Source organism: Nansenia antarctica, assembly GCF_963989245.1.
Source record: "Nansenia antarctica genome assembly, chromosome: 5".
NCBI lineage: Eukaryota > Metazoa > Chordata > Actinopteri > Argentiniformes > Microstomatidae > Nansenia > Nansenia antarctica.
Window position 1 is genome coordinate 20707990 of NC_137690.1, and position 23131 is coordinate 20731120.

Consider the following 23131-nt stretch of genomic DNA (forward strand, 5'->3'; position numbering starts at 1 on the left):
TGGCCAGATGCTGCAGGGTGATGGTGCGAGCAGATGTGCATGGAAGGGTCACCCACATCAGTGTGCCCACTTGGAACACACGTCCTCGGCCTCAGTATTCCATCAACAGCAAAGGGGGAGCAGCATAGTCTTCAGTGTACTACTTATAGCAATGTGGGAGCAACAGACCAGTGGTTTTAGGGTCACCCATCCCCCCTCAGTTACCTCCATCATCCATCATGAGTTATGAATCCCTATAAGAATTAACATTGTATCCCCCCTTTATTCTAATTCATTCTATGTTTACAAGAAACTTGACCATTCTACATTGAGTAACAGCTGTGAATGTTGTTGCCTTTTTTAGATCAACACAGATAACATTATTGTTATTGTGTAGCCTAATTTTGTAAAATGTGTTTTGGCTACTGTTGCAGCATAGAAATACTCTTTGTGAAAATGTGAATGTTGCTGTTTTTACCCTGTAGGCTATAAATTAAGGAAAGCTGAATATGTTTTTTGCGGTGATGCTTCTGCAGCTTTCTTCCTCGTGTTTGCTTGTTATTATGATGAATCACACGAAATGATAACGCTGGAAAGGCCCATTTGTTTGCGCAAACAATTTTGTTCTGAAAACAAAACTTTCTCTTCCTTTGTTTTGTACTATGACCAATGCATTCAATGCATGCTCTGCATTTTCTTATCACACAGAGAATGCCTGCAAATTGAAATGCAGACCACAAAGCACCTTGAAATTTAAGTACCTACTGTACATTTTTTATGGCAATATATGCCATGCCAGCAGGCCATTCATTTTAAGGTGTGCATCATTGGTCTAGAGGTGTTTTGTTTCATATGATTCATATGACACATTTTTACATAAAAAGCATCTGAACCCTTGGGAAGGTGTATGAGAGTGTCTCAGATTATTTCCTCTCATTATCTTAACTCCTAGTTTACATGGCTTGTCTGCTAAATGCTCACATGAGGTTTTGAACAGAAAGAAGATAACTATATGTTACTGTGCTTGAATTAGCTATAGCTCTAGATAGCTTTTAGTGACTGTTGATATTTATGTGAGATTTCCCAATTCACGTTTACATGGTTATGTTTGTGTTTCTTCAGTTTGGCACAGTGAATGGCCCATTGCTGATGCCCTGGACGTCCAAATGGAGTTCCACTCCCAGAGCAGTCACCAGCTGTAGCGCCCTCCACAGGATGTTGGTGGTGCGGAGTATGCTGTTGGTTCTGGCATTGATTCTGGGCGAGCAGACAGCCCAGGCTCGGCCTGCCATCACTGATGAAGGTAAGACTCCCATGATCATGGTCCTTTTGACTGTACATCACTTCAGTCCACCACAAAAGTGTATTTCCATTTTGTGTCACAATTTCTCTTGATAAATATTTCCAATCAAATCAAACCACAAGATCTTTTCCTGGCTCTTATTCCTGACTGTTAGGTCACATGTCACATGTCAGTGGTCTTTCAGATTTTTATAAATTTACCTCTATCTGGATTTAGAGATGAGATCTAGTTACAAACATAAACAATGATCTAGATTTATGCCTGGTGCCATACTGTGTTTGGGAGACCTTTCCAATCTTTGTGAGGTTTTTCTCTTTGTGACCTCAGTGCAGCCCCCATCCATTTCCCTGTATTTGGTGTGGATGTAATGAGCTGTACTGGATTTGACTGGGCTGCATTTGTACCCAGAGAATATACCTTTATGTTCTCAGTAGGTGCTTTTCCATAAAACATTCTGATTCGCATTTCAAGGTGATTCGCATGAGAAATCTTATGGAAACGGCTTGATTCGCATAAACTCGATCCAAATCACCTCTAATTCGCTCAAAGTTGATACGCTCGCGTGAGGTGGTTTTTGCCTTATGCGAATTACCTCTGACACGCATCAAGTTTTATGGAAACAGGTCAACTCTGACGTAGCGAATTTCAACTAATGTGCCTCAGCTGTTTCTGCTGTCTGCATCTTCCTGGTTATTCCCTTACGCGTGATGAAAACATGTCTGCTAAACATGTCTTAGATGGCAAACAGCAAAGAAATGCCACTATTCCCTGGACTTAAGAAATGAGATGCCCAACAAAGGATTTGACAAACCCTGGCCCATTTTGCGCAACAAGTGTAAGAGTCTGAAGCAGCGAGACAGGGTTGCCAGATAGGCTGGTTTTTGGTGGATTTAGTGGTTTTTAGACTGTGGTTAGGCTGGAAATTGTCAATCCCATCTAGCTACCCTGAGTGGAGAGTCTACAAAGAGTATGTTTACAGATATTGCACTGCTGGAGACGCACGAACACCACACTTTGTTAAAAGTAATGAAGCTTTATTGTACTTTTAAAAAGATTACGTATGTGTTTTTTGCATTGCAGTTAGGAGAGTTCTTTGCATCAAACTAGGCCTATACATATACTGACGAAATACTCTGACGAAATTACGTTTTACGTAGCCTAGCTTATTCGCTCCAACCAAGTTAATGGAAATGCTCCACATTTCATGATTCGCATTTCGAAATTCGATTTACTTTTATGGAAACACCCAGCTTGAATCGCATTTCATGATTCGCATTTTTGAAATCTGCATATTTTTTATGGAAACACAACTAGTATCTGTGTTTTTATATTGATTCTTGTAGGTAGTATACAAAAAGGAAATCTAGTGGTTATACAAGTTCAGCTGAAAAAAGGGGAAAAGTCGCTGAAACAGAATCCTGAAAAATGTGTCTCTTGGCTAAATTCCAATAGTGTAATGGCTGCCTGGACTTGTGGGTAGATAGTTTTGGATGTTTACACTTAGCAGTCGGAAGTAGAGTGCTACAAAAATAATATGATAAAGCCCTGCATTATAATTAGAGTAATTATGAAAGAGGGTCTCTCTTGGGCTGTAACTCTTAAAATAAACTAGGCAGGGCTGTGTTTATCCCAACACTGGGACAGGGAGGGAGTTAATGGCTCCCATCTGTAGCCCAAGGGCAGCTCAACTACCTAGCAGTCTCTGCTCCTTTCGTCTCCTTTGTAATGAAAAGGTATTTGTTGTCACTGGTAGAAGAGTTAACTGCCATGGAAACTATAAATTAGCTGGTTTTAGATTTTTTTTTTTAAAAGATTATACTTTGAGCCCTCCCTTTGGCTCAGAGATAGGGTTTCTGAGAAGTGTTTTTTCCTACAGAATAGATTAGGGGATACATTGCTGGTGTGGTGGGGACATGGTCAGGTACTATCTATTCACCCTTCTGCTTTCCTCCAGTCCACCCTTCTTACACTCTATTTGGGAATGCATCACTTTCCCCATACTCCCCCGCTGGGTGACTGATGGCTTCAGCTGTCGACAAACAATCACAGCAGAAGCATTTGGTCACATTCCTTTTGTCTTGGGTGACTAAACAAAATGGCTATATTATGTGGAAATGGCTATGTTTTATGACTTTTACTTTGTTTCTTAAGATTATTCTAAGCATTTTTTTTGTGTTGATAGAATATTCTTGAAACCAATCAAGTTTAATTGTATGCGTGCAAGACCACTATTTTACTGATCCCAATTTAAAATGTCCCCCCTTATGGATTATAGCTAGGGTTGGGGATTGTTTTCTGTGTTTCTAAACATGTGTAACATGTGCGGTCTTGAGTAATTGTTAGTGGCTTGTCTCTTAAGTTGGGAGAGACAAGCCCCCCCCCCCCCCCCCCCCCCCAAAAAAGGAGAAAAGACTCAAAGGGAGACCAGTCGTACAAAGGTGGGGCCACATGGGAATATTGGTTCCCAGCAGATTCCTTTGACTCTGAGATCTGTTTCCTGTTTCGAGGCCCGGGGTGCTGTCAGTCAAAGCAGAAAAGACATTGACACTTCAGTAGAGGACTCAGACCCAGAGCTGCCATGGCTGCCCCAAGGCGGACTGTCCTCAGACAGAGGGGGGTGGGGGGGCTCAGAGGCACTACACAGGGTTGACTATCAGAGATGTGATGAAGCTAATGTAGAAGTGTAATGTAAGTAGACGTGATGGTCCACGGTTATTGTCTTTGGGTTTGGTAAGGCAAGTTTATTTGTATAGCACATTTCATACAACAGGGGCAATTCAAAGTGCTGTACATACAGCATAAAATAAGTACAGAGAGAGAGAGAGAGAGAGAGAGAGAGAGAGAGAGAGAGAGAGAGAGAGAGAGAGAGAGAGAGAGAGAGAGAGAGAGAGAGAGAGAGAGAGAGAGAGAGAGAGAGAGAGAGAGAGAGAGAGAGAGAGAGAGAGAGAGAGAGAGAGAGAGAGAGAGAGAGAGAGAGAGAGAGAGAGAGAGAGAGAGAGAGAGAGAGAGAGAGAGAGAGAGAGAGAGAGAGAGAGAGAGAGAGAGAGAGAGAGAGAGAGAGAGAGAGAGAGAGAGAGAGAGAGAGAGAGAGAGAGAATACATTTAAGGCCTGTTTGATTTCTTCAGGGAGTTTGTTCCAGGAGCTCGCGGCAGAGTGACTAAAAGCTGCTGCACTGTGTTTTGCTTTCATTCTTGGAATGATTAGCTGATTAGTCTCAGTTGACATTAGGGCCTTGCTGGAATATAGGGTGGGAGGAGATCTGATGTATTTTGGTCCAAGACCATTTTGTGATTTGTATACAATTAGGAGTAATTAGAATCAATTCTGGTAGAGACTGGTAGCCTGAGACTGGTAGCCAATATAGAGATCTCAGGATTGGTGTAATGTGTGTTTTTAGGACCCTAGCAGTGGTGTTTTGGATGAGCTGCAATTTACAAACAGCTCTTTAGATAGCCCTGTTAGTAGACCATTACAATAATCAAGTCTACTCGAAACATGAGCTTTTCAAGTTCTTGTTTGGAAATGAAACCTCTCATTCTTATGTTTTTCAGGTGATGGTAGGCAGATTTAGTTATCGAGTTTATGTGGCTGTTGAAGTTTAGATTGGAGTCTAGAATTACACCAAGGCTGACCAGTTTTTTTGTTTGAAGAGAGAGAATCAAGTTTTGCACTGACTTTCGATCTTTTGTCAGGTGCACCGAATACAATTATCTTCGTTTTGTCCTTGTTTAGCTGGAGGAAGTTTTTTGTTATCCAGGCATTTATTTGTTCAATGCAATTACAGAGATTGTCGATGGGACTATAGTCGTTCAGTGAGAGGGCTATGTAGATTTAAGTGTATGCATAGTTGTGGTAGGCAATTTAGTTCTTTTTTATGATGCGTCCCAATGGAGGCATGTAGAGATTTAATAGAAGGGGGCCAAGGATTGATCCTTGGGGGACCCCAGATGTCATTTTAATTTTGTCAGACACAAAGTTGCCAATGGAGACATAGTAGTTTCTGTCCTGTAGGTAGGATCTAAACCAGTTTAGGGCAGTGCCCAAAGTCCTACCCAGGTTTCTAGTCTATCTATTAAAATGTTGTGGTCTACAGTGTCAAAGGCAGCTAAGGTGTAGTAGTACCAAAACTGAGACTTCCAGAATCTGTGTTTACACGAATGTCATTAAGGACCTTAATAAGGGCCGTTTCAGTCCTATGTAGCCTGATTGAAAATCCTCAAAGAGATAATTTTGGGTCAAATAATTGCTACGTTGATCGTGGGCAACTATTTCAATATTTTTTCCTGTAAAGTCTTGATATGGGTCTGTAGTTGTTTAGTAGAAATGGGTCTAGGCCATTCTTTTTTTAGTAAAGGCTTGATAACTGCAGTTTTCAGGATTTCAGGGGAAAATCCTGATGAAAGGGACGTGTTGATTATTTGTATTAGTTTGCTTGCCACGTAGCAAAATATGTTTGCCAAATAAAATACACAGAAAAGCTTTGTATGTAAGCTATTATGGCTCCAATTCTTATTTTCCTTTTACAACAATTGAACTGTGGTTTCAGACTTTTCCATTCTTCAAGCACTAGGCTAATCAGTACCAGTTTTCAACATGCATGGTTCTTTGAGGGGTGGAGAATTGCTTTCAGTAGAAGCAGTTAACCTCAATAATGGCTGGGGGTTTACTTTGCTAATAGACTTTGTGCTGTTCTATCACTTCCTGCCATTCCTGTCTATTGTCACAATCAACCCCTCCCCCTCCCTCTATCACTCCCTGGCTGGGTCAAACCAGTGGGGGGAGACCGGTTACAGAGTGGTCTTTCTCCCCACGCCATCTCACTGCTTTAACTGGCCTTTCTGTACTGCACTCAACCATCACTCTGGCTCTGAGAGAACAGGAAATCCCAACAGTCATTCACGCGGCGTATTGCTTCCTCTCGTGAAGCCAGAGCAGGTTGTGTAGACTGGCGCCAATGTGCTCTGTTTTTGGAGCCAGTCCTACACCTTTTTTGTGTGTTTAGAGCCGTGTGTTGCATGCTTACTCCTTAAGCAAAATCTCTTTCATGATTTGTCTAATTAAGTAGATTTTCATGGATGTCAATCAATTTTTCCGAATGGTTGGAAGAGGGCATGAGAGCAGGAATCTTAATCCAATCTTAATCCAATCATAGAACCAGAAGAATGAACTGAGGCACATCTTCCTCATGGAAAGCAAGTGAAATCTCAGTTCTTCGGTTCTCTTTGCCTTTTCACCACATCCATATTCTTATATTCTTATTCATAGAAATGCACATATCCCTTACAGACAGGAAATAATAATGGAATGAATGTTTATAAACAATCTTGTTAACTATATGCACAGTCATGTACGCCACATTTGGTACCTATTTTCTGTTGAACCACCAAAGGAATGTAGAATTTTGTCCCTTTAGAAAATGTCTTGGGTTGAAATAAATAATCTATTACCGTAGACACACAATGTAAGAGTAAGGTTTTTAGTCAATGACTGTTCATGAATAGATTAAAATTATGCAACTTTTTGCTGTTCCTGATCCCAGTTGAGAGTGTGAGCAAGTGTGTGACAAAAACACAAACTAGGCTTTGCTGTACAACAAATCAACAAGTACATTTTGGGGTTAGGGCAGCTATTAATACAGCTATAATGACAGTCTTGTCAGCTCCATCGACTCAAAAGGCGAACAGCAAGAAGATGGCCCTATGCTGCAGAGACTTTAAGATTAGGCTGTCTCTCAATTGGATAGTTTTAGCCCATCCCTAAATGCCTCTTCTACTTTCCTTTGGTTTTGGTTTTGAGGAGAAAGTTGATCCTACCCCCTGGCCCCTTTTCCTGCTGGGATTAAGGGCCTGTCAGACATATGTGATCCAGGAAATACCTTTACTAGGCCCAACTGAGGTCACCATGGCAACTGGCACTAGAACCTGCCGCTGCAGGCCCTCTCTCGCTCTCTCTCTCTCTCTCTCTCTCTCTCTCTCTCTCTCTCTCTCTCTCTCTCTCTCTCTCTCTCTCTCTCTCTCTCTCTCTCTCTCTCTCTCTCTCTCTCTCGTGCATACACTCTAGCTCTCCTCTACTCCCTCTCCCCCTTCATTGTTTGGAGGCCTTTGTTGAGACAGGGGGAAGGATTACTGTGATCAGGTTTGCCAATGTTGTCCTGAGGGTACGCTATATGGGTGTGCTCCCTGGTTTAAGGAAGCACCTAGTTTATGTTGCACAGAGAGTACTGTATGTTCAGTTCAGTTTTCAGTGTTTTTAGCATTTGCTGTAAACCCAGTGATGAGAGTTCTTTTTTTGAATTCACCTTTTTTCTTTCTCTTACGATTATGTCTGGAGACATTCTGGTTACAATGTAATCATAAGAGCTGGATTTGAATTCAACAATAATACACTGACAGATGGTTGTGGGAGAGAAGTAAACAAGAAAAGCAAAAGATGCAACAACATTGACCTATATTGATCACAGTGATTATGCCAGGGATAAATATAAGGTAGGAACAGTAATTGATAAATATAGCCTCCTTCCTATGGCTATTGCCCAGGTATAGGCCTCTGATGATTTTTCAGGGTCTGTTCGACAACATGCGCCTCATCTAGAGAACAACATCCCAGTCAACTTAGCTAGTGACGCTCTCTGCCTTTGTAACCAGACAGACAACACCATTGTGATGGACAATGTGTCAACATAATTGGGTTACCCCCTCCCCCTCATAGACTATGTAGTCGTTGAGAACAGGGGGCTCAGGTGTCTAGCTCTGTGACACCGCCCCCCTCCCCATTCCTCTAATCTAATTTCACCTTCCTCTCTCGAGTAGCTCCTTGCCAGCCTGACGATTGGCCCTTGACTAATTCTGGTTGCAATTTAATTTAGGGGAGAGGAGAGGCAGGGATTGGGTGGAGAAGATAAGAGGCTGCAGCTCCATGTTCAGCTCAGCAAACACAAACAAGAGTTAGGATTCAATAAGCCAGCCATGAATGTGCGTGATGGTAGTTTCAGGGACATGAAGGAAAGAGCTCTTCTCCATTGTCTTTCTGATCCCTTTTCCATATAGAGCTGAAGATTTAAGAGTAAACCTCTGACATGCCTTTTTATTAGGCAGTTTGATTACACCATAGATGTTGCCACCATCTATGGTTAATTATTTACCCAGTCAGTGTTGCAGATTTTCAATCTCTTCTCTGGAGTGTTTTCAGTTGGAATTTTCTATATGCACAATATGCAAGTTTCCTTATGACTGGGTGTGTTGCGGATGTCCCTGTTTGCTTTTGGTATTATGTTGCATATCTACACTATGGGGTGTACTCACAGCTCCCAGTGTAATAAGGATATGTACTGCTTGTGGTTTCCCTATTTGGATGATAAATCTACTGCTTGTGGTAGCTTGACATCATTGAGTGTTTTGATTTGTCTTGTATGGTGTTGTATAGGAAAACACTCAGACCGCATTATTCCCTGTTGTTTTTTTCTCCTAGTCCCTGTGGAAACACAAGCAGAGCTGTACACCCTCTACCCTGGGGAGCGGCTGGAGCTGAGCTGCATGGACAAAGACCCCCTGCATGCTGTGAATTGGACCAAGGACCACGCGGCGGTTTTGGACGGAGACCACACACGTCTACGGAAGGGTCAGCTGGAGATCGAAGGGGTGGAGCCAGCTGACTCTGGCCTGTATGCCTGTTTTACCTTCGGCAACCACAGCGTCTACTTCTCTGTCAATGTCACAGGTAAGGTCAGATGCATACTGTAGCACTGAGAACACAGAGCAACGTTCTTGTGCTAAGAAACTGAAAGGTACATGACAATGCAGGGAGGCACAGTATTTGCCTTAAGTGACTTTTCACATTGTTAAGTGTTTCTCCTATTTGTGTCTTAACACCAGTTGATATCCTGGCTTCCTCTGAAGATGAAGATGAGGAGGATGAGTCTTCCTCAGAGGAGGCAAAGCTATCTAGCAGTCAAAAGCTTTTACGTAAGTGTCATCTCACCACCTGATGTCAGGGGGACAGTAGTAAAGGTCCATTACGGGGGTGTGCTGGCTTAGGTTATGAAATGTATTATGTCATGGCATTAGTCAGGAGAAGCCTAACAGAGAATTATTTCCCATTTTAGCCATATATATATGATTCCCCTGTCAGGCTTGTTTGTTGCTCATCTAGGATTTCACTCCAAAGCCACAGTTGTGATCCAAGGGGCCTAGCCCACAGTGTTGGTTACACCTACAGTAAGGAATGTCACACTATTGACTTACCTAGTCAACCCCAGACGTCCCCTGATTAGAGTTTGAGTCTACAGGGCGTTATAAAGTCAGTCAGGCATGGTCAACTGGCTACTGCTGCCTGGTGTACCCATGAGGAAGTAAGCAGCTAGCATGGCAGGCAGGCAGCCATCACCCCTGACAATGACCTTGGCTCCCCAGAGCCTTATCAGTCATAGACCGGAGTTTCTATGTGTTTTACCATTGTACCTTGTACATTACCATTGTCATATCATGTCAACCGAGGAGGGATTCAGCTTGTTTTACTTCTCTCATTATCTCTCTTTCAATCACTGGCCTCTCAGCAATGGCCCCACAGTGGGCTCAACCTGAGAAGATGGAGAAGAAGCTTCACGCTGTCCCGGCCAGTAAGACCGTCAAGTTCCGATGCTGGGCCAATGGTAATCCCATCCCCAAACTCAAGTGGTACAAGAATGGCAAGGAGTTCAAGAGGGACCAACGCATCGGAGGCTTCAAGGTAAAACCCTGATCCCCTGATTTCATCCACTCACACTAGACTGGCCAGAGAGCGAGCGCACAGTGAACCTGATTGAATCACCCCTAACCCACCGACCACAACAACACATGCGATAGTGATCTCACCACTGCATTAGATCACCAGTCCCCTCCCCCGGTAGCAGTAGGCCTGTTAGCTGCTGGAAAGCAGGGGCAAGTTTCACACCTGACCGGGGGAACAATGCAAGGTGAAATCCTATGCCACAAAGGGATGGTTGTGCCACAATAGGAACGCCTCAAGGAGGGCCATGTTAGCCATCCGTTAGAGCTAGGGTACGCCTGGCTGTCCTCATTTCATCCATGTGACTGTCTGTGCTTTACTACATTCATAAAGCCTGTCTATGTTTTCGGTGTCAATACAGTGCTAGGCATGGCAATGATGACAATGGGGGAATAAATAAATAAATATTCAACAATTCAAATGTATTTTAATTTATTCAACATATTTCCATTGCAGCTATTCACATTAAACTTTTGACCAGACATTGGTATTAACTCAATAAAACAACACAGCTAAAGAAATTGTAACACTCCAATCCATAAAAAAAAGTTAAAACACGCTAACTGAAATGTATCCAATGACAGCTTCAAGACTCTTCCTGTACAAAAAATGTATCTCTTGCAGTGATCAGGTGGGATTTTGGCCAATTCTTCAACACAGTAAGAATCGATGGTTCTCGAGCTTAATGGCCTTTAGGCGGCAGGAGCCTATCTCCTGTTTCCGTAGTGTGAGGCGGCTTGATGTACAAGTGCTGATGTACAAGTGCTTGATGTACAAGTGCAACCCTTGGACATGACGCTGGTATTTCGCAGGGTCTTACCCCCAATCCAAAGGGTTGAATTCAACACACAGTCTTTAAATCTAGAAGATTCTGGGGGGCCCCCTGATAAGGCAAGGCAAGTTTATTTGTATAGCACATTTCATACAACAGGGGCAATTCAAAGTGCTGGTGAATCTTGATCTTCAGTTCCTTCAGTCTGGCGATTGACTAGGCCAGTCCAATACTTTTATGTTCTTGCTCTTGAACCAATTGAGAGTCTCCTTTGCAGTATGTTTTGGATCGTTGTCCTTCTGGAAGATCCACCCGAGTCTTATCCTCATCATCCTGGTGGATGGCAACAGATTCTTCTCAAGAATTTCCATACATGGCTCTATTCATCTTCCCTTTGATAATATGGATTTCACCAGTACCATGTGAAGAGAAACAGCCCAATACCATGATGCTTCCACCTCCAGACTTCACTGTAGGTATGCTATTTTTAGGATCATATGCAGAGCCATTTCTCCTTCAAACATGGCGCATCGTATTGTTGCCGAAAAGTTAGGTTTTTGTCTCGTCTGACCAGGCTACATTCTCCCAGTAATCTACAGGCTTCTCATGTTCTGTAGCAAACTTCAAACGAGCTTCAACATGCCTTTTCTTCAGTAATGGAGTCTTCCGGGTGATCGCGAATGGAGACTGTGGCTGTGGAGTGCATTGCCTATTGTTTTCTTTGTGACAACTGTACCCGCTGCTTCCAGGTCTTTCTACAGCTCTGCTTGAGGGGTCCTTGGCTCTTGGGCTACTCTTCTGACTAACATTCTGACTGCCTGGTCAGAAATCTTGACCATGACCAGTTGAAGGTCGAGTGATGTTCCTTCCACTTATGGATAATGGCCCCTATGGTGCTTTATAAGAACATTTAGTTCATTTAGAACATTTAGTTAAGTAATTTAGTTGAGTTGAGAAATCCGTCGGTAACCAGTGCCATTACTATGCTGCTCAACAATCTTGTTGCGAAGGTCTTGGGAGAGCTCTTTGCCTCTACCCATCATGAGATGTTTCTTGCTGGAAAGCTTGGTGACAAATGATTTGTTTACTTGCATTCAGAGATGGGGAACCCTTTTTCAAGGGTTGGAAGTGGAAGTATTACCCACCAACATGCACTAACCCAGCTGATTCTAATTAGCACAGGTAGGAGAACTCATTATTGGCATAAGCTGGTTTAGTGCTTTTTCTTACTGTGTTCAATACCTTTTTTCTGGGTTGGAGTGTAAGCTGTATAGTTTTACGAGTTAATACTAATGTCTGGTCTACATTTTATGTAAATAGCTCTAATGGAAATATGTTCAATTAAAACATGGTGTTTGAATACTTATTATTTACCCATATGTTTACGTAAGAAATAATATCAATCCATCAACTTTTCAACATAATTTGCACTTTAAGGATTTTAGTTTAGGTTCAATTTCATTTCAGTTTTAGTCAAGTGAGGGTACGGTTCAAATTGGATGCTGCCTGTTGACAAACTACATGCCAGGTTCAGTTTACAAGGCAATCTTGTGTTTGGGTGCACTCAAAAGTTAGACTCGCAGTAAACAGCTCACAGTAATGGGCGTGGAGAAGAGTTTATAGTTTACTTTGCTATTCCGATCGTGATAGCATCTGTACACAGTGTAACATATATGTAGATGGCTGTGTGTTCTGTTCACTAGCAACAGCCTCACATGGTGTAAAGGATGTGCTCGTATGTTGGAGGGGGCCCAGGCACAGCACCCCATGCATCTGCTCTTCCCATCAAGGTGTTGTCCAGCCTTGTCCTCGGCAGGCCCCCCCAGCTGGGACACATTAAGGAGTTTCCTCTCAGCTGCCTTCGCTCCCCTAGCCAGGCAGCACACTTTACCATCTGGCTGCTGTTTTTTCAGTCAAGGTGCAAAGGTCTACATTGGCGGCTGGGCACGTCTATGAATGGGGCACTCTAACCCTCCCTCAGCCAGAGTTTTACGACCACGGCTCTATTGTTCATAATGCTCACAATGTATGGAGACGGGAGGAGGAAATAATGCAGACCACATGCATTCACCCAAGCACAAAACATCTGGCCAGAGGCAGCTGTAGTCCCACATCACATTAAGCTAAATGAGGGAAACTGTAAGGCAGTCTGTGTGTATGCACGTTTGATGTTGCCATTGCCTGAGAGGTTGTTAGAGTTTAATCGCACACTGCCGGTCTTGGCAGATTTATGGTAGACAAATTATAACTTGGAATAATTATAGAAAGCAAGATTTTGCTTGAGATGTGGACAGGCTGTAACTTGTCCATAGAGCCGATTTAAAACAGGTTGTGACATACATGGGGTATGTCATCACTTAGACACTGTCCCCCCCAGTGTGTCTAAATGCTCCTGGATATTATATGCCTCAAGCAATCTAGCTAGCACAACAGTTTCATAAGACATGTAAAATGAGAGGGGCTCATTGATTGATACAGTTGTCAAATGTACAGCTGCTGCACCATAAACGTTTGAACATTCCTCCAGCATGTTGAATGGAAAAAATGAAATCAGAGTTTTCTTGTGATCTGCATTACACATGATTGAACTCGTTAGCTATTTGTACAAAATGGCAAAAAATTAACTATCATGACAAATTAAATGTGTTCTTGAGAGGTTAATGTACCGTAAACCTCAATGTCAGAGAAAATTATAATTCCTGAAATGAATTGAAAAAGTTCCAGAAATGTTCGATTTGTTGTACCAGGTCAGCTTTTTTTCCCCATCATCTGGAGATGATGTTCTTGTATCTCTAATCATTTTAGTATTGATACAATGTCTTGAATGCCTTGTAAAACATCCTTCAGGGGTCTATTAAGGTCTTCCAGTTCTCTCTGTTACCTTGTTATATCCTAGCAGTGCATTGGCCTGATCAGTTGTGCTCTATACACTTCCTCCCGTAACCTTTCTCTTCTCCAATGTGTAGGTTCGAGAACACATGTGGACCATTATCATGGAGTCCGTAGTGCCCTCTGACAAGGGGAACTACACCTGTGTGGTGGAAAACGAGCATGGCAGCATCAACCACACCTACCAGCTGGACGTTGTCGGTATGTCTCCCTCCCTCTCTCTCTCTCCTCTCTGTCTTTGTATTGGGACATTCCTTGCTATGAATGCCAAGCCTAATCCCCCTACCTGGTTTAATCATCAATTGGGTATTCATGTCGCATGTGTTGTGTTGGTTCAATATCGCTAATGGTTTACAACACCTGGCCCAATTCATTGACATAATGGTGTTCTTTTACCAAGAGCACAAGGACAGTCACATGGGCACTCCGGGCTGACCTGTCGTGTCATATCACCCATTTGAGAAATTAAACGTGTTTACTGGTGGCCTGAACAATTAAGCTATTTAGAAAGGTGAAATGATTATTCCCACCAGGACCTGCCCCTGTGACTACCTCATGCTCCATTGATTCTGTAAATCAAAGCCCCACTTCCATAGGCAGTGATGTCCCTGGGGATATCTGTGGGCGCGGCCTGACTTCACTCCCAAACCCTCATCAGCTGTGAGATAATTTGAGTGATGGAGTATAGCTTTCCAAGTGTGTGCAAAGCGCCACACTGAACTCTCTATCAGGCAATCATCTGAGGCCAGAACATTTGTTCCTCTGCCAAATGCTGTGCTCATTAGTATGGTTTGGGGAGGTATCAGTCATCAAAATGGCGCCCCTCGAACATTTCTTTCTCAGGGCAGCCGCTCAAAACCCGTCTGCAACTTGTATATCAGGCTATTCTGGCCAAATGGCAGCAATTATACAGGCGTCATATAATTTGGGTGAGACTGCCAGTACCCTGGCTGTGAAACTACTGGCTCTAATTTATGAAAAGAGATTAGATCAGAGCAAGCTTGTAACCTTGTCTAGAATCAGTCTCAACTAGGGCCAAATTGTCTGGGCTGTCGACACAATTAGTTTTTTTGTTTCCCAAATCAAACATACCTCATCACTGATAACTGTACTTTGGCTTTTTATTGTAATGTCCATTTGGATCCTAAATGTGTGTGCGTGTGTGTGTGTGTGTTATATTGCAGAGCGCTCCCCTCACAGACCCATCCTGCAGGCTGGACTGCCAGCCAATCGCACTGCGGTGGTGGGCAGTGATGTGGAGTTTGAGTGTAAGGTGTTTAGTGATCCTCAGCCTCACATCCAGTGGCTGAAGCACATAGAAGTCAACGGAAGTCGTGTTGGACCTGATGGTTTACCATACGTCCGCGTCCTCAAGGTAGACAATCATACTAACTGTACCACCAGACTATTCACATTTCATGTGGGATGAAAAAGGGATGAGCATGACACTCCATGTTATGTTAAAATTATGCAGTCAATCAACTAGTGTGGTACTCATAAGCTGCTCCCTTTATTGTTTTGTTTGTTATCATTTTCGTTTCCTGTTACGTCAACTCTTATGTCCGCAAAGGAGTGCAAATAGTATCCCCCCTAAAGGATTCAATCTATTTAAGACATTTAAACTACTACTGAGAGGAAAGTCAATTTTAACAAACGCTTGTAATCTTGTTCAACAGAGACAACTGCTTTTTCCACCTCACCCTGATAATTTTAACCAACCATTGGTCTTGCTGACCTGCACATGACTTGTTTTTGTTTCCAGCACTCTGGGGTCAATAGCTCGGACACTCAGGTGTTGACCCTCTACAATGTCACTGAGGAGGAGAGCGGGGAGTATATTTGTAAAGTATCCAATTATATAGGAGAGGCCAATCAGTCGGCCTGGCTGATCGTCAACAGGCAAGGTAACCGTCATGCAGCAGCAGCAGCAGCAGCACAGAGCTGCACACAGCACCTCTAGGAAGGAGGGGCTGCTAGGGCCACCTGGAGAGCTAGGGCTTTATGTAGGGACAACTTCAGCTGTTTCTCTCCTCCCTCGTTCCCTCCCTCCCTCCCACTATCCTGCCTCGGTGCTCCTGACTGTAAATGACGCTATGGAAAATTCCCAGCAGAGCGATTTGAGTGTTTAGGCTTTGGTTTATGTTGGACTCCTTTCTCTTTCCTACCCCATGCCTCTCCATGCCCTCCTAATAAGGGCCTCTCCTGCCATCCACTGCTATTACATTCGCTCCCTTGCCCTTCAAAGTCCTCTGCTCAGATCTCACACCGGCTCTCTGTCTCCCTGACCCCCCCCCCCCCCCTCACACACACACACACACACACACACACACACACACGTTCTTCCAGCTGTCTTACTCTCGGCTACCTCTCTCTGATCTCCTTCTGTTTGTCTCCTGGTTAGACTGTATGGTGAGATGCATGCGCTCTGTTGAGGAGTTTTCCATGTAGCCCATCTCTTGCATGTAGAGATGAGAGTGGGGTATGTGATATCCGGTGATGGGCCATTGAAGGGTTCAGCGGTGCGGTCTCTACCTAACTAGCTCCTCCACTAACATTGACTGGAGGGCCGGTCCTCGCAGTGCCCTCTAACGGGGCTCTGGGTGTTATACTCTTTGGGAGATGGTGTTGGATTGAGGGGCAGGGGGGACAAGAAAACCCCCCACCCATCCTCTGCCCTGACCCCTCTACCACAAGTCTTTCCCTTTCAGAATCTTTCACTCATGCCTCCCTTTTTCCTTTGGGCCTCTTGTCGGGTCTGCTTCCATTTGTTATTTTCTAGACTGCTGGCCTTAACACCACGGACAAGGAAATGGAAGTCCTCCAACTGAGGAATGTGTCTTTTGATGACGCTGGGGAGTATACCTGCTTGGCGGGCAATTCTATCGGGTTCTCTCATCACTCTGCATGGTTGACCGTTTTTAAAGGTATCAATGGTTCTTTCCTCTGACTCTCTACTTTCTCCTCCCCCCCTCCCTCCCCTCCACTCTGGCCTGGCTATTCACTGCCTACATTGCTCAGAATAGGGTCACTGTGGACCCCACTTCATAGAGCAATGTTGATGGAGTAGGCCAGGGCAAGTGTGTATACTAAACCTCTCCCTCCTCCACCCCCCTATCAGCATGGTACCTGGCCCATTCATCTGTCTGGATGGGACAATAATGGTCCATGATGGGAAATGATTCTCTTCTGTGTCTTGATGAAATCACAACATGCTACACAACCCTTAGAGTAACGTTCATAGAATATACCATAGAAATAAACAGAGAATTTCAGATTATTGATACCCTCTGCATTTAAAAACAGATTTAAAGAACAATACAATTGAGATAAACCTTTTTAACATTTCAGGAGGCAAACCATTGCCATTATGTTTAAAATTCTGAAAGGGTTGTTAAGTATTGTTTGTGTTTCCCTCCTATGTTTGTGTTTCAACCTATGTCTCCCATTCTGGTTTCAAATTGGTGTTTACATTTGGTTTGGTATAAAGCTGAGTGTTTTTTGACAAGCAATTTAAATGGCATGTATCTCTGATGTCATTTCCTGCTGTGAGTTCACAGCCTGCTTTGATAATTGGCCCACTGTAGTGGACGTCTCATTCCTCTGGGTTGGAATGGGCATTTGTCCAATTATCAAACTGCTTGTCATTCAGCCTCTAGACACAAGAGCACTTCACTTGTGTCTCTGGTGTTGGTATGATTTGATGTTGGTGTTTTCACAAAAGCGAGGAAAAAAGAAACTTTTGATCTGAATTGGAGTTAGAAGATTTTTAAAGCATGAGTTTTAATTTGTTGATAGGCCTATATAAAATCATAGTAACTATTACCAACAACCACTGCACAAGCATGAAAATAGACATGCCATTGAAAACAGAGATAGGCTTTAATGTAGAATCATTATTTCTGGTTCCCTAAAGTTGTCAGAATGGGACATTTCCATTAGATAAACAACTATGTTAGAATAGAATTGAACACATATAATGTACTAAATGTGGCATGCCTTCTTACATGATATATGCGTTATGAGTGATGTTTGAGGTGTGCATTAGTTTTATTGTAAGCATGTGTGTTTGGTATGAGTGATGATATTATTTGTGCTTAAAAACAGAGCCTTTGCACACTTTTATACCCAGAAATGTAACATTAAATCTAATTTGATAAATAGCTTTGGATCATAGATAGATAGGACAACCTCAATTGAGCCATGGCCATCGTGTTGCATTAGGCTTGGGTGTCCTTTGGGTTTTTCCCAAATCACTGCCTGTGGGGTCTAAAATACTCTATGCCCAAAAGAGGACTTGGCAGCTTTCTGCTACAAGAGACTATGACGGCTGGTCACACTGGCAAAGAATGTGGAGTGAAATCCAATGCTTCAAAGAAGTGATTATGGTGCCACAATAGGAGGTTGTGCTCAGCCCTCTGTGCCAGTGATGTCAAGGGCTCTGGTTTTTATACATGTCTGCTGAGTAGTCTTAGTGAATGTATCAGGCTGGTTAGTATTCTGTTTGTGTGTGTGTGTGTGTGTATATGTGTATATATGTATATGTGTGTTGTTTAATAGGAAAGGTTTGTTCAGTGCACGTATGCGTGTGTTGCATGTACTACTGTAGCGGTTTGATTTTGCGGCTGACTTCCTGCCCCCTATCACTCTGCGTTACCGTCATCTAGCAGTCCCCCACGTCCCCCCGTCCACCCAGACTTACCTGGAGGTGGGCATCTACTGTGTGGGCTTCTTCCTCATCGCCATCATGGTCACCACCGCCATCATCGTCAAGATGCGCAGCTCCTCCAAGAAGAGTGAATTCAACAGTCAGCTGGCTGTCCATAAGCTGGCCAAAAGCATCCCCTTGCGCAGACAGGTAACAGAAAGTAGATAGGGGGTTTGCAATCTTTATACCTTTTCCCGCTTTTCCTTTTTTTAGTCATCCTCTTCATTTTTCATCTCTCTCATGGTTCATGTCTTGGTTTCATCTCTTTTCAAGTAAGGTTTAAGTTCGACTTATTGTTACATACATGAAATGGTATGTGTTATACCTTGTGTGAATAAAATCTTAATTCATAGAGCTTCCTGTTGCCAAATGAGCCCATTAAGGTGAGTGAGCTGGGTGTGAATAGACTGCAGGTGGTGTTCCTCTCCAGCCTCCTCCTCCCACTGTGTTTAATGTAGTCTTAGTGGTGAAGTTGTCTTCCGACTGTCATTTAAAACACAACGCAACACAAAGTTTAACAGAATACTATGCCATTTCCAGTCCACCCTAGGACCCTTCTTGCTGTATTCTTTCCACCTCTCCTGCTTCCATCATGAGAGAGTAACGGCAAGCTTCTCTGTTCCAGGTGTCAGTGGACTCTAGCTCCTCCCTCCACTCAGGGGTGATGTTAGTGCGCCCCTCCCGCCTCTCCTCCAGTGGCTCCCCTATGCTCTCGGGTGTGTCTGAGTATGAGCTGCCCCAGGACCCACGCTGGGAGCTGCCCAGGGAAAGGTATGTTCACGTCCCTCTGAACCCGCACAGTCCTGTGGTCCAGACGCCTGGCCTGGCAATGTATATGAAATGCCAACCTACACAATCACATACCTGTACAGCTCAGTTGAAACCTAGTTTAACGTTTACAATCCTCTCACTTTGTCTTCCTGTAACCCACCCAGACTTGTGCTGGGGAAGCCCCTGGGAGAGGGCTGCTTTGGACAGGTGGTGATGGGAGAGGCTCTGGGTCTTGACAAAGAGAAGCTAAACCGGACGACCAAAGTGGCCGTCAAAATGCTGAAATGTAAGTCAAGGGAAAGTGGTTTTCCCCTCTTTGTTTAGCTGATTACCTGTCTGTTATGAGTGGGCAAATGGGTGACATTATGATGGGTTGTAAATGTGTTTAAAACCACACGAAACTTGGTTATGAAGCTTATACTGTAGTATGGCTTACTACTCTAGCACACTACATTTTAGAACATAGATTTTTCTATATCCTCAACACCAAATGAATAAGTCTGTCGTATTAAGAGGCATCTGCCGCTGGCTCTTTGCCACTGTGCAAATGGGAGACCAGAGTATTAATGTATGGGAAGACTTTGGATATATGACGGGGTTAATTCTTGCACATAGCTACCAGCGTGTCCGTGTCGAGTTTCCTCTGTATTCGTGGTGTTCATAGGGCCCAGTGCCTCTGATCATACCTTATTCCCACAGTTGATGTGCTGGATATGGTAATTTGAATGTCAGTTTTGTTGTGTTGAACAATTGAAAACAGTTATGAACATTTGCTTTGAAATCATTTGCATAAATCTGCATGCTTGCTTTGTATGAGAATGCTCTACTTGGAATATTGTTATTTGCTAATTAAGGAGGGTTGTGTGAATGTCATAATGAGTCTCATGACCTTTGCCCTCCTCAGCTGATGCTACAGAGAAAGACCTGTCAGACCTGATCTCAGAGATGGAGATGATGAAGATCATTGGGAAGCACAAGAACATCATTAACTTGCTGGGAGCCTGCACGCAGGACGGTAGGTCTCAGACGGCTAGGGAGCACCAACTGACCCAGCACTGCTTTCTGGCAACCATGGAGGGAGTGAGAAAAGCATGAGAACATAATGTCTTTTTCGAGCAAAAAAAATAATAAATTGGAACCATTGTATTGTTCAGTCCAGTTGCTAAACAAGACCACAAAAAGCACAGCATGTTCACATCACCATGGAGACGTGTAGAATGGCATGAGTAAGAGAGTCTGACACCAGCTTCCGAGCACTCAGTTTGAGATGACCACAGCTGCTGCCAGGGTTGCCATCTTTCAAATCTTCACTGACAGGCCTGGGCACCGAACACGGGAACATTAGCCTCCACTCACCCCGTTTGTGCGTGTTGCTGTGCCTTCCGTTCTAAAACACACAGCTGAACAGAAACCTTTCCTAAACACACTTTACTCATAGCTCTTTCTTCCACCTGGTCCCTTGAAATGTGTATCTTCAACATTCCAAGCCCTATTCCCCAGACCTGTTTGGCATTGAGATGTCATCTGTGCCATCCCTCATATCTGTGGTAATAAGTTTGCAAGTCTAAGAATTTACTTGTAGACATTGAGTACAAAGTGTTAACAGTTATTTGGATGATTTTGTTCGTTCTCTGGTTACAGCTAGTCCAGTCTTAATGCCTCGATTTGTAATGGTGTGCTTCCCTTCCAAAAATGGCTGCCCAGAATACACCATTATTACAGTAGGATACAGCACACCACACAGCTGTTGGTTATAATTCAGCTTAGTTCTCATACTGTATGACCTCTCAGTCCTTAAGGACATCCTCCCTGCTCAGAGTCCTTGAGTAGAATAAAGATTGTCAGTCAGATGAGAGCGAGACTAGAGGTCTTATCCATGCCATCTAATGGAGTGGTGTTTGAATGAAGACACTTAACACACGTCTCTCCTTCTCCAGGTCCCCTCTATGTCATAGTGGAATATGCCTCGAAGGGAAATCTGCGGGAGTACTTGCGGGCACGACGCCCACCGGGCATGGAGTACTGCTACAACCCTGACCAGGTGCCCGTGGAGAACATGTCCATCAAAGACCTGGTCTCATGTGCCTACCAGGTGGCCCGGGGAATGGAATACCTGTCCTCCAAGAAGGTAATGTGTGGAGAATCCCAACACCACTCACATCAACATCGCTGGGACCTCCTGATATGGTGCAGAGAGTGAGCTTGACCAGAGATACTAAGTGTGTGTGTGTGTGTGTGTGTGTGTGTGTGTGTGTGTGTGTGTGTGTGTGTGTTTGTGTGTGTGTGTGTGTTCGCAGTGTATCCACAGAGATCTGGCTGCCCGCAACGTCTTGGTGACCGAGGATAACGTGATGAAGATTGCAGACTTTGGCCTTGCCAGAGATATCCACCATATTGATTACTACAAGAAGACTACCAATGTGAGTATGCTACTAGCCACCACTTACCACTACCATGCTAGTTAATGTGGGAATGTCTTCCACTAACCGTAATCCATTTCTCCAGTGAACTGGCCATAACACTAGCATTTGACCCATAGGGTCGTTTACCAGTCAAGTGGATGGCACCAGAGGCCCTGTTTGACCGGATCTACACCAACCAAAGTGATGTGTGAGTATGAAAAAACATGCACCTCTTTCTATGTAGTAGAATGGGTAGAACATGAGGGATGTTTCTGTGGGTTCGTGTGGTTTGATCTGTGTTAACTGGCTGTCCTGTTCCGGGTCTGTGTCTGACTCTGCAGGTGGTCTTTCGGGGTGCTGCTGTGGGAGATCTTCACCCTGGGCGGCTCTCCATACCCCGGGGTCCCTGTGGAGGAGCTGTTCAAGCTGCTGAAGGAGGGCCATCGCATGGACAAGCCCTCCACCTGCACTCATGAACTGTAAGAGGCCTGCCGAAGGGAATTACTCTTACTAACTTCTGTTGCTGACTTGTCTATTCATTGTTCTACCATTAGTCTTCCCTTTTAGTGAAATTGAGTTTGGGTTTTTTTGTTTGTTTTTTAAAGGATACGAGAGGACTTGAATATAGATTTTTAATATTGATTTTGTATGTTCTCGAACCCTCGCTGTCTCTCTCTCCCTCTCACCTCCTTTCCTCCCTCCCTCCAGGTACATGATGATGAGGGACTGTTGGCACGCCGTGCCCTCTCATCGGCCCACGTTCAAACAGTTGGTGGAGGATCTGGACCGCACCCTGGCCATGACATCCAACCAGGTGAGTCTGCACAGCAACACACCGCCCTTCCCCACAGGAATCACACAAACGGATATCCTGATGCTGTCAGTATACATTCTCGTCCCATCGTAATTCCCATTTCCCTCTGTGTTTCCAGGAGTACCTGGAGCTCTCAGTGCCTCTGGACCAGTATTCCCCCAGCTACCCTGACACCCGTAGCTCCACCTGCTCCTCAGGAGAGGACTCTGTCTTCTCCCATGATGCTGGGTCTGAGGAGCCCTGCCTGCCAAAGTTCCCTCCCCACTCCAACGGGGTGACCCTCAAGAAGCGCTGATACCTCACCCCCCACAGAACCCTGACATTCCTCCTCCTATCTTCCCCTCGCTGCACCACTGGGCTGGTATCTCCCCACACTCCCAGGGATGAAGCTAAACACAGGTGCTCTGCGAACGAGAGGGATTTCAAAAACGTTTCAACCAGCCTGTTGGGTGACAAGGACACAAACTGATACAGTCTCCTGGCTGGTGGTTGAGGGCGACGTGCTTTTGGGGCACTTTGTATTGCGAGGAGTGGCTGTTTGTGTCACAGTGCAGGGAGAGGACAGACTCCCACTCATCTCTCCACTATGGGCATTCCACAGGACAAGAGAACCAGACAGGACTGAACTGAGAGGAATTATGAATTGGGGGGGGGCACGGGGGGGGGGGGGGGAGTTAGGATGATGTCTTGTTGATGGATGTTGTATTTTTCCAATGTTGTTCATCAATAATT

At 44.2% G+C, this 23131-nt stretch overlaps 1 protein-coding gene across 1 annotated transcript; it reads left to right on the forward strand.

Annotated features, from left to right (window-relative positions):
- Nucleotides 1-1077: 1077 nt before the first annotated feature.
- fgfr1a (fibroblast growth factor receptor 1a) lies at nucleotides 1078-22694 on the forward strand (the record flags this gene model as incomplete). The annotated part of the gene is made up of 17 exons (XM_080531459.1): nucleotides 1078-1282; nucleotides 8751-8999; nucleotides 9155-9244; nucleotides 9835-10007; nucleotides 13785-13908; nucleotides 14892-15082; nucleotides 15470-15611; nucleotides 18375-18562; nucleotides 19038-19183; nucleotides 19348-19469; nucleotides 20088-20198; nucleotides 21121-21311; nucleotides 21481-21603; nucleotides 21723-21793; nucleotides 21927-22064; nucleotides 22294-22399; nucleotides 22518-22694. 17 exons carry the CDS (start codon nucleotides 1078-1080, stop codon nucleotides 22692-22694), a joined length of 2547 nt encoding a protein of 848 aa, XP_080387585.1.
- Between the last annotated feature and the right edge of the window lie 437 nt (nucleotides 22695-23131).